At 46.9% G+C, this 12,176-nt stretch overlaps 1 protein-coding gene across 13 annotated transcripts in view; it reads right to left on the bottom strand.

The window, feature by feature from the left end:
* WDR59 (WD repeat domain 59) overlaps window positions 1-12,176 on the bottom strand; it is a 107,896-nt gene that overhangs the window by 29,008 nt on the left and 66,712 nt on the right. For 12 of the 13 annotated variants that reach the window (XR_014805457.1, XR_014805458.1, XR_014805459.1 and 9 more), the window contains 7 exons: window positions 10,874-11,007; window positions 9,325-9,406; window positions 4,848-4,960; window positions 3,431-3,581; window positions 3,266-3,338; window positions 1,638-1,764; window positions 1,336-1,478 (listed from right to left, as the gene is read on the bottom strand). Coding sequence is in view for 9 of the 13 variants with exons in the window: in XM_084959597.1 (XP_084815723.1) it covers window positions 1,336-1,478; window positions 1,638-1,764; window positions 3,266-3,338; window positions 3,431-3,581; window positions 4,848-4,960; window positions 9,325-9,406; window positions 10,874-11,007 (823 nt within the window). In the remaining 4 variants the exon portion in view is untranslated. Of the gene's footprint in view, window positions 1-114; window positions 1,479-1,637; window positions 1,765-3,265; window positions 3,339-3,430; window positions 3,582-4,847; window positions 4,961-9,324; window positions 9,407-10,873; window positions 11,008-12,176 lie in introns of all 13 variants that reach the window. The other variant, XR_014805460.1, reaches the window with a different exon arrangement.

The following is a 12,176-nucleotide window of genomic DNA, read 5'->3' as shown; positions in this document are numbered from 1 at the left end:
CCACCATTTCCAACTGTCCCACACTGAGTTTTCAATTTTCTTCCAATCTTTTCTTTTTTGGCTTCTTAGGGCCACCCCTGGAGCACATGGAAGTTCCCAGGCTAGGCGTCGAACTGGAGCTGTAGCTGCCAGCCTACACCACAGCCACAGCAATGCGGGATCCAGGCTGCGTCTGAGACCTACACCGCAGCTCACGGCCATGCCGGATCCTTAACCCACTGAGCAAGGCCAGGGATGGAACTCACTTCATCACGGATATTCATCCTCATGGATGCTAGTCAGCTTTGGTTCTGCTGGGCCACAACGCGAACCCCTCAATCTTTTTTCCCTTACAATATGGCACCACCATCTCCCCAGCTGCTTAAGCTGGGAACTTAGGAATCAAGGGAGTTTCATCTCTTTTCCTCAAGCCCACAACCAACCTGAGAGTAAGTGATACTGAGCCACCGCTAAAACTCACCTGAACTCCGTCCTTCTCTCTCCATCTCCACTGATGTCGCCTGAGGCTAGACGGCCCATCTCTCTCTGACTCTCTAACCGTCTTCAAACTGCCTTCCTACCTCTACATCCGCCCTCCGCTAACCCTTTCTTCCTCTAATGGCCAAAGTGATCCTCTTACAATGGAAACCAGAGCTTATCACTCACTTCTTAACGTCCTTCGAAGCTTACCAATGGACTCAGAATACATAATCCAAATTCTTAACCGTGACTTTTGAGTCCCTGACTGTCCTACAGTCTAACTGATGCCTCTCTTGTCACTCGCTGTCTTCTGGCCACCACCGGTTTCCTTCACGTGTTCACATGAACAAGTCATTTCTCCCCTGGGCCTGCTCCCTCTGCATGGGAGGCCCTTCCTGCTGCACAGATGGCTCCATCCCACCCTTCACACCTGAGCGCCCCAAAGAGGCCTTCCCAATTCACCTCAACGCTTCTTCCAAATGTTCCCCCCACCCCCACCCTGGTCCCTACCCCAACATCCTCTTTGCTGGCTCATAGATACTGACTACAATTTGTAATTCTTTTTCTCCCCCACTGGTCTGTGAGTTCCATGACGGGAAGGAGTGTACCGGTGACTAAGGGGAGTGTGATAAATATTGATAACTGAATAAATATCCCTACTTCCAATCTATCTCCGAGTACTGTCTCTAAAACCTCTTCCCTTACAATAGAAGCGTAATCTTCTCAGGAAACACCAGAGTTTTCAGAAGCTTAAAACAGACTCAAGATGCTTGAGACATGAGAAGCTGGGACGTCAGGCCAAGTATCATGTGATGAACACATCAACTTCCAGGACCTTCAGGAGAGGGACGGGAAAAGAAAGAGACTCATATTCACCGATCCCTTTGTGAGGATCAGGAGGGCAGGAGACAAACTTCAGCACTTCAGCTCGTTTCTCTCTCAGACCCCAGCGGTAGAGGATTTCTCCATAGCACTTCTTAAAGTCATCAAACTGCTGGGTGTTAGCCGGGTCCAGAAGCCTGAATCAAATTCAAGAGACTTCCTGTCAGCTCCTTTAAGAGAAAACACCTTCAATGCCCGACGGCCCTTAATATACCTTTCTTAAAGCGGGCGCCCTGATTTCGGAGAATCTAAGCCTCACGCACCTGCAGCTCCCGCCTGGGAAGGGCGCTCGTTACCTTTTATTTTTATCGTGCTGGTCACGTTCGCGCTCCCGAGGATCGCTGTAGGTCAGACTCCCAAAGCGGATTTCTTCTGGTGAAGACTCTCCCCAAGGGGAAGACATGTGTTCTGTCTCTCTGCCCGCTGAAGAAAATCAAATGGGAAGGGAAGATGGAAATCAGAGACGGCATGGGAAGTACCTGAAAACTCGCATAACACAGCGTGTGTCCAATTTATTGTCGGGAAGAAAAACAAGCCAAGTTACAGATCCTGAGAAATGTGAACTATAGCGAACACTTTCCCAGCCTTCCCTTTGCGTCTAGGTATCTACTAGTACGGTAACCTGATAATTAAGTACACACGGAACGATTAACCAAATTATAATAGAGTGACAAGATTAGGCAAGCATTACTTATTTTCTTCCCTTTTTAAAAAAAATTATAAGAATGTGTATATATATGTGTGTGACTGGATCAATTTGCTGTACAGGAGAAAAGTGACAGAACACTGTAAATCAACTATAACGGAAAAAATAAAAATCATTAAACAATCATAGTTGATTTACAATGTGCCAATTTCTGCTGTATAGCAAAGTGTACAGCAATGTGTGTGTGTGTGTGTTCATTCTTTTTTTTTTTGTCTTTGTTGTTGTTGCTATTTCTTGGGCTGCTCCCGCGGCATATGGAGGTTCCCAGGCTAGGGGTCGAATCGGAGCTGTAGCCACCGGCCTACACCAGAGCCACAGCAACGCAGGATCCGAGCCGCGTCTGCAACCTACACCACAGCTCACGGCAACGCCGGATCCTTAACCCACTGAGCAAGGGCAGGGACCGAACTCGCAACCTCATGGTTCCTAGTCGGATTCGTTAACCACTGCGCCACAACAGGAACTCCATGTGTGTTCATTCTTATACTACCTTCCATCAGAGTCTATCCCAAGAAACTAGATATAGTTCCCTGTGCTATACACTAGGACCTCACTGATGGCAGGCATTACTTACAAAACCTCTTTACATGACATGAGAAAATGCTCACGATAAAAAATGGAATAGATCACAAATACACCATGATCCCGCACACACAAAGATGGGAAGAAAATGTTCTGGAACATTAGCAGATGTTATTTTTAGGTAATCATCAACGGTTACTATTTTCTCCACTAATACTTTTTGTTTGTTTTCCTTCACTGGGCATCTGGTACTTTTATAATCAAGAAAATTAAGATCCTTTTTAAAAAGAAAATTTAAAAATCCAGAAAACACAAATATGCCTATGTTATCTCTGGGGCCAGCTGGAATCAGGCTCAGTTTATTCCGCGACCTTGAAGGAGGTGCACGGGACGAGGGAGGTAACAGACGTGGCAGGTGATCCCGCAGGGCCACAGGCAGGAGAAAGGATACGGGTTAGGGTTTGGGCTGGACACTGGGAAGTCCCAGTGTCAGTTTCTCAAGGTCGGGCACAATGTCGTACCAGAAACCAGCCTGTTCAAACACACGAGTCCAGGCCTTGCTGACTACAGCATTTCCGATGAACTCAGTTTAAAGGAAGATGAGAAACCAGGGGAAATCAGGAGACTGTTTATCAACTACAGATAACCCCTTAAGTCACACACCGCATTCAGCACGCCCGGCAGCTCCGTACCAACCTATGTTCCAGCCACTGGTGTTGAACCCTGGGTCGGACATGCTTGAGCAGGAACCAGAGGAAGTAAAGCTGGGCTGCAGAGCAAACGGGAGCAGCATGAGAACCCATCCCTGGGACGGCTGACCTCCGGGCAAAGTCAGAGGCAGACCAGGAAACCCCAGCTTACGTATCGGCTGTGAGACACCACAAGGTTAGAGGAGCGGCTGGGAAAAGGCCCAAAGGGGTTTGGCACCCCCTGCGGCCGGGACTGGGCTTCAAACACGCTGCACAGCATGGCCAGTGTCTGCACGTCCCGGAGCCGGCAGTAATGAGCCAACCTGGAGAACGGGAGAGTCACGAGCGGGTGTTGCTATCGGGTAGGGAAGGGAGATTTCTCAATTCCGCCTCAAACACCCGCTCAGGACCCAGGGCCTCCCGCATATCCAGGGCTTGGCTGACTCTGAGTCTGGCTAAATCTGTCGTCAAATGACCCACAGAACCAACCTGACACTTCCTGGTGGGCTCAGACCTGAAGGGAGCTTCTCCGAGAACTAAGAAGACTCAACTCCCATCCGAGGGAGGCCACACGCACTCTCGGCCTCCCCGATGCGGGAGGCATCACGCTGCTTTCAGGGGTGGGGAGGGGGGTCCTACTCCCTCCGCTCACGCAACCGGAGGCCCCGTGCAGGTGCTCAGCGAGCACGGTGCCACCATGGGGCGGGGAGTGTGTCGCAGACTCGGAAGGTGGCAGCGTGAGCTACTGAATCAGAACAGCAGGGGAGAGGGCTGCCTTCTAGGTACTTGCACCCCTTTGTGCCTTTCAGGACCACTGGGCTAGACCACGAGGCGCGGCCTCCACGCTGGATGAACACGGATGCTTTCCTACTAAGCAGCGTCTCATCTTTCAAAGCTGTTCTCACACCATCTTTGGAGCCCCCAAAGGAGGCAGGCAGAACAAGCACTAGCAGACCTGCTTGTGAGGACGGGAAGCCTGATCACGCGCCCAGGTCTGGCCTCAACAGGCAAGGAGAGGGAACCTCCACCGGAAGGCCCGGAGCGTCTCCGTCTCCCTGTCAGGACCCAGGTCTCCCTGCCACGGAGGCGCATGTGGTTTTCCAGGTGGGAAACCATTCTGCACATGGTATTTCCAGTGTGCCATACGTCAGTGCAATAAATCAAACGCAAACTCCGTGTTTTTAGGAACTGCCCAGGAGGGTGGATGCATCGGGGCCTTCGGAAAGCACAAAGGCCGGCGTGCACGTCTCTAACCTGCTCTCAGGGGCGAGACACACAGCACCCGAGAAACCTCCCACCTCAAGAGCCCACCTCCTGCGCTGAGACGGACGTGCCTTCTGGGCTGAAGCATGACTCTCTCAAGGACAAGAGTCTCAAGTCCCTGTCATACAGGGTAAGTACTGAATGGTTCCTTCCGCTGTGAGAAGGGAGCTCTCCCGGCGAGCACTGAGGCACCAGAGGAGAGGCCTCACTTCCCCTGCTCAGGCCTCAGGCCTCTGCACCCTCCTCTCAGACGGTGTCGCTGAGAGTGTTCACAGACCTAAAACAGACTTCACTCTTTCTCCTCACTTTTTGCTCTCAAAACCTACAGGGACTCCAGCAGCTGTCGCCCAAACGGATGTCGAGCCCAGGGTGTTTCCAAATCTGGGTCAGACTTCGGACCAAGGCAAAGATCCGTAGCTACTGTAGCCAGTGACCAAACCTGGACAGAACAAAGAGAAACACCCACACTCAGACTGGGGAGCACAGAAGCAGGATGGGAGCGAACCCCCCCTCCCCTCCACACGCAGCCCAAAGCCCTGCTCCTCTGGGGATGGCCAAAGCCAGCTTACTAAAAGGCAGAAACAGAGGCCCCGTGCCAGACCTGCTCAATCAGAATCTGCATTTTAGCCAGATTCTCAGGGGACTCGTATGCATATTTGAGAAACACTAGCCTTTAAAAGTTTTATGGGAGTCCCCACTGTGGCACAGTGGATTAAGAATCCAACTGCAACGGCTTGGGTCGCTGCAGAGGCACAGGTTTGATCCTCAGCCTGGAGCAGTGCATTAAAGGATCTGGTGTTGCTGCATCTGCAGTGTAGGATGCAGCTGTGGTTGGAATCAATCCCGGCCATGGAGCTTCCAATATACCACATGTGCAGCCATCAGAAAAAAAAAAAAAAAAAACTTTTATGAAACAAACTTCAGAGAAATGACACTGGCAATAATTTCACCAGGCTGTCTATTTAACCACTAACTCATGTGACTTTTTCCACTGCTTCATTAGTGAATTGTCAGGGAGGAAAAAAAATACACATTTGGTATCACACTTAAGACCTGTCCTCTGCTCGTGGCTTCCATTATAAAAGTTTCAGGATACCTTCTGAAGCTAAAGAAAAATAGACTCAGCTTTCTTTTTGTTGACCTCAAGTCTGAGGAATATCTCCAAATCTGAAAGCTCAGAGTCATCAAGCAGAAACTAATATCCATGAAGTGTCTATTAAATTTAAGATTTAGCACACGCTAAATAGAAATACATCATGCCGGAGTTCCCGTCGTGGCGCAGTGGTTAACGAATCCGACTAGGAACCATGAGGTTGCGGGTTCGGTCCCTGCCCTTGCTCAGTGGGTTAACGATCCGGCGTTGCCGTGAGCTGTGGTGTAGGTTGCAGACGCGGCTCGGATCCCGCGTTGCTGTGGCTCTGGCATAAGCCGGTGGCTACAGCTCCGATTCAACCCCTACCCTGGGAACCTCCATATGCCGCGGGAGCGGCCCAAGAAATAGCAAAAAGACAAAAAAAAAAAAGAAATACATCATGCCATCAACAGAGCCCCCTCGCCTCCAGACCTTTAAAAATGAAATACTATTTTGGGGAAATCTTTCTTAGCAATACATCACTGTATGCCCACTAAACTATACTCTACTCAGAGAAATTCGAGAGGAAGAAGATACAGACTTTTAATCAAGAAGTATAAAAAAAAGGAAAAAAGAACAAGCAAATAAAAATATCAAAAAACAGAGTTCCTGTTGTGACTCAGCGGTAATGAACCCAACTAGTATCCATGAGGACACAAGTTCGATCCCTGGCCCCATTCAGTGGGTTAAGGACCCGGAGTTGCCATGAGCTGTATATGTAGGTCACAGATGCAGCTCAGATCCTGCATTGCTCTGGCTGTGGCGCAGATCAGCAGCTGCAGTTCCAATTCGACCCCTAACCTGGGAACTTCCATATGCCTTGGGTGCCACTCTAAAAAGATAAAAAAAAAAGAAAAAGAAAAAAAAAAACAGGTATGAAACATATCAGATATGCAAAAAAAAATCAATTAAATCATGTGGCACCAATATACTTAAATAATGCCTGAAAGTATGGGTTCAAATGAGAAATATTCATTTCTATGAGCAATGGCCCACTGGGATGGTTGCTGAAAGCAGTTAACGGGTTTCTGGTTTAGGAAAGGATCTGCACTGCCCTGGCTGACAACTGGGGTCCACTATTCCCTCCCTTACAATATGCATTTCCTACGTCTTCAACAGAAATGGCTGACACTTAGGTTTATTTCTGCATCTCTCCGCGGAAGACATACAGGAGTCTATATGTGGCAGACACGTTATTTTCAACATGTGCGTGAAGAATGAAAAAAAGCTCTCCCAGCATGTACACAGATGTCATTTCCATTCCTTTAAGCAATACCACACCATAGTAATGACTCCCTGCAGGAGCAGCAGCAGTAACTTAGCACATATTGGGTATTTACCATCCACCAGATAAAGACATGGCAATTTTTACATATGTCTCATAAGTACCTGCGAGGTGTTGTTCTTACTCTACAGTTGAGGAAATTAAAGTTCAGAATGATGAGGTGGCTGCCTAGGATCACACAATACAAAAGGGACAGAGCCCAGATGTAAACCCAGGTGTGTCTGAACGCCAGGGAGGGGTCTTTTCACTTCACTCGGACCAGCCTGACCTTCCAAATCAACTCTGCCAGAAAAGTATGGATAACGTGAAGAAAAAAGGGAAAAAAAAAACCTACTTTAGGCAGTAATTTTTCTCAGAGAATGTATTTTCAGAATGGGAACTAATCTCCTCCTCAAACACTACGAGGTAACTCCTTTTGCGCATCTCATTCTACCTAGAGGCTGAGAGAGTCTGAAATACTCAGCCCAGGGTTATACTCCTTGGACCTGGGCCTCCTGTGAGAAACTCCCCACTAGTTCCCCCACTTCGTTTTGCTTTCTTAGGGTTCACAGAATTTGGGGTAGCTGGGTTCTTAGAGAAATAGCCCATGACTAAGTTTCACCTAAAGGATTTGGGGCATAGGACTTGACAGTGTTTACTAGGAGACAAAAGGAAATCCTGGGATTTTTCTTGTCTCTTTTTTTTGGAAGCTTGCCAAGGATGTGTAATGGGGTCTTGTAAACATTTGCATTCTGAATGACCGCTAGTGTTCTTAGTCTGGGCTCTTGATGGTAAAGAACTGAAAAGACTATCTGCATTGCAAGAGCTCACAAGTGTACAACGACAGCATTCTGGACGCAGTTAGAAGATGCTGCGAGTGGCCTCTCCAATATTCATCACTCTCCTTTTTACCCACAGAACCCTAATTTTGCTCAAGGCAGTATGATGCCCAATTAAAAGGGCTCACCTTCCCAGACTCCCTTGCAGTTAGGAGTGGCCACATGATTCAATTTTGGCCAATGAGATGTACGTGGAAGCTTCCTCCAGGAAATCTTTAAAAAAATTTTTTTTGTATTAAAGTATAGTTGTGCCAATTTCTGCTGTATAGCAAAGTGACCAGGTTATTTATATATACATGCATGGAAATCTTGGGATTTTTTTTTCAGGGAGATAAAAATCAAGGGAAGGCCTTAACTTTGGAGGGTTATAAGGAAAAACACCAGAAACAACAATAGCTAGTGGTTTCCAATCCTCAATCCAACCCTCACACTAAAGAATAAAGGGTGCGATAGAGACAGATAGAGATTAATAGCTGGAGAGGGCTGGGTCAGGCAAGAGAGGACTGAGCAGTGACAGCTAAGGCGTGTGGGATGCCTTCAGCGAGTAATGGAAATGTCCCATGCTTGTGGTGATGATTGCAAAAGTCTGTGAATATACTAACAACCATTGAATGACACACCTTAAATGGGTGAACTGCATGGTCTATGAGCTACAATCTCATGAAGCTGTCTAAAAAACCAATATAGGAGCAACCTGCTTTAGTGCACTAATGTGTTCCCGCAAAGATGAGGGAAATTTAAATTTTTACAATATTACATCACATTTTAAAAGTGAACATGTCTCCATCTTAAGGGATGCCTTGGTAAAGCTTTTATGAAATGAAGCATTTTTCAAAGTAAAAAACATGCAGTTATCTGGTTGGCCTAGTGGTTAAGGATTTGGCACTGTCACTGCTGTGGCACTGGTTCAATCCCCGGCCCAAGAACGTCCACATGCCGCAGATGCAGACAAAAACAAATTAACTAGGTCATGGCACAGTGGTTAACGAATCTGACTAGGAACCATGAGGTTGCGGGTTCGATCCCTGGCCTTGCTCAGTGGGTTGAGGATCCAACACTGCCGTGAGCTGTGGTGCAGGTTGCAGACACAGCTTGGATCCCACGTTGCTGTGGCTCTGGTGCAGGCTGGCGGCTGCAGCTCCAATTCGACCCCTAGCCTGGGAACCTCCATATGCCATGGGAGCGGCCCAAGAAATGGCAAAAAGACCAAAAAAAAACCCAAAAAAACCTAACTAAATAAAAGTTTTTAAAAAAACCAAATCGGCACAAATGGCAAGGATATAGATATCCAAATTTAGGTACATTGCAATCATCATGGCACTAGAATAGAAAAGGGATGTTATAAAAACTTAATAAATGCTTAAGGATCTTCTCAACAAAGCACTAATAAGAAAAACATCTGAAGGATTTAGAAAGCTGCTCTCGTCCTATAGTTTGGCAAAGAAAATGGGAAAGGAATTACAGAATAGGAGGCACACCCTGAAATTTTACTAAACCACAACTATAAAGCAAAAAGAACCTGCCCCAAAAGAAAAATCCAGACAGCCAACAAAAGGGATGGAAAATACCTGGACAAGATCCTTCCTTCCGACAAGCAAGGCAGAAGTGGCGTTCTTCTGACACGTTTCTTGAATATCATTCACATTCAATCTGAAATTAAAAAACAATTTAATAGTTTCCTCCTAGTCTGCCTTTCTCCAGTAACTCCTTCTGGTTTAACTAAATAATTTAAACAATAATTTAAATAAATACATTTCAATATAAATTAAATAATAATAATTTTAATAATAGCTTAGTTTAATAAACTAAAAACTGACTCTTTGGTTGTCACTCAAAATGTTTTATTTGGGGAGCTCCCGTCGTGGTGCAGTGGTTAACGAATCCGACTAGGAACCATGAGGTTGCATGCAGGTTCAATCCCTGGCCTTGCTCAGTGGGTTAAGGATCTGGCGTTGCCGTGAGCTGTGGTGTAGGTCGCAGAGGAGGCTCGGATCCCGCGTTGCTGTGGCTCTGGTGTAGGCCAGCGGCTACAGCTCCGATTTGACCGTTAGCCTGGGAACCTCCATATGCCATGGGAGCGGCCCTAGAAAAAGGCAAAAAGACAAAAAAAAGCAAGTTTTATTTGGACTGGCCTTAAGCTCCCTTTCTATGTAATGTGGAGAAAAAGCTTATCTACAGCTGACCTTAAGCTGTGAGTTCAGACCTGGGGAAGGTCAAATTGCTCACTTCTTTGTAGTCAGGACAGGAGGCTAGACTCAAAGACCAATTTGCCAGTCAGCTTTTCTGGGGAGTTTCCCAGGCTTAAGGGCTGTATAAAAATGGATTTAGATGGCTATAATACTGACTGTAGTTTCTAACACAAAGGGTATACGCTATGTACATACCACAACAAAAAAATAACTATTTTTGTAACATATTCAAGTTCTGGAAGGGGAAACCACAGGTCAGCAGCCTCTGTATGCCTATCGCTCACCTCCCAACTCCCTTCAACTAAAGTGGCTCTGCTTTTAACTGTTTTACATGTAGGAGGCAGACTTCTGAGACTGCGCTCAAGATTTCTGCCCCCTGCTGTGCATGCCTCGTATAAACCCTCCCTTGAACCTGAGAGACCAGTGAATACTGAGGCATTATCACTCCCATGACTGTCAAAAGGGAGATGCTCCTGGGTGGGCCTGCCCTAATCAGATGAGGTCTCAGCAAGAAGATGAAGCATCAGTGACACTGGCTGGTCTGGGAGAAGTTGAACTTCCCTGATGTCTCGGGCTGCAAGGAACTGACTTCTACTAACAACCTGAAGGCGCCTGCAGGAGGACCCTGAGCATTGGCTAAGACTCCCCCGCCCCCACCTGACTGACTTCATGATTTCAGCCTGGGGGGACCTGAGCAAGGACCCAGATAAGTCAAGCCCAGACTCCTGACCCACGGAAACTGCAAGATAATACAGGTGTGTTTAAATGGCAAGGGCTGTGGTCATTTGCTTCGCAGCCAAAGACAGCAAAGGCACTGGGCTTCTCCTAAAACTGCTTTTGAAGAAAGGAGTCCGATACCTTAGAAAATCAACCAACCAACCAACCAACCAACTTTGATACTCCGGCATGGTTGAGATGCTGAACTTACATGTACAGTTCTCCCAGGGACTTGTGAACAGGAAGAAGGCAGGCGATATCCTGAATGATCACTTTCCCAGCAGCCTTGATGGGTCGATTGCCAGCGTCCGAGCCCTCCCGCTTACTTTTCCATCTCCTCGATTTCTGAGGGAGAGGACAAGATATGACTGATGGGGACTTTGAGGAATGGGAACCTACAGCTGCAGAGCACATCCTAGTCGGGCCACTGGTAATTTGCAGGGACTGTGCATTACATCATGCCCACAATTACATGAATCAGCGTCTGTAGGAAGTAAAAGGATGGCGAAGGGCATTGAGCTCATGGTCCAAAATCCTACCAGGAAAACAAGCACCGACTGCAGCACTAGCTGCAGGGGCTCAAAATAGATGCCTTGACACCAGAATTTTAAAAAATAAAGAAAGAAAGAACAGGAGGTAAATAAGTTAGTAAAGACCACAAAAAATGTGGGAGAAGAGCAACTTTTAAGGTTGGGTTCAGCTCCAGGGTCAAAGTTCTTGCTTGAAACGAATGAAAGTTTTTTTTGTTGTTGTTGTTTTCCCTGGACAGTTTTAACTGGATTTTGGAAATTTAATTCAGACACAGCAGTGTGGGATCTGCAAACCTTCATCTACGGGAGGCAGGCAGAAACTTAGCAACTCAAGGAGAACTACCCTGTTTTTCCTAACAGATTTGAATTATTCCTACAAGTGATCATTTAGAATGTCAGAAATACCTGAGCAGAGGGACCGGGGTAATAGATGTGGAAGATCATGAGCAATTATCCTTTTTCCCCAGAGGCATCCCTACAAACTGCTAAAGAGAAGCCTGATGTGGGAAATGGAAGACCTCCTGGAAAATGAGACTTATTAGAGTGCAGCCCCAACTGGTATCTTCAAAATGATGACCAGCCAAGGGAGCAATAGTCTATTTTATTGCCAGAAGTTAAAAAGGGGGCCGCGAAAGTGACTCAACTCAGGAGGGAAGTGACATATTAACAAGGAGGCAAAAGGAACTGGTGAAAGACCCTGTAACATGGAGTCTGAAAACCAAGGTGTACTGTCATGTGACCCTGGGCCCCTGCCTTTTTGTCATGTCACTCGCTCTTCGCTCACTGGTAACTTTTGGGCTCATGGCAAGCTCTGTGGTTCCAATCTACAAGGAGAGTCAGGGGACAATTAAAAAGTGAGAGTACAAAGCGTGAACTGAAAAAGTGCAATTTAAAACTCTGTAACTCTTGTCAATGTACACAAACTCTCGGGCATAGAGACTAGGTCATTCATCAGATGACTCTTGCGAAATTCGCTTTCCTCTA

Source organism: Sus scrofa, chromosome 6, assembly GCF_054392235.1.
Source record: "Sus scrofa isolate SSC_HxYL_T2T_F1_AM1 chromosome 6, Sscrofa_HxYL_maternal_Yorkshire_Landrace_v2.0, whole genome shotgun sequence".
Lineage (NCBI taxonomy): Eukaryota > Metazoa > Chordata > Mammalia > Artiodactyla > Suidae > Sus > Sus scrofa.
The sequence above is the reverse complement of the archived record's forward strand: the minus strand, read 5'-3'. Positions and strand labels throughout refer to the sequence as shown.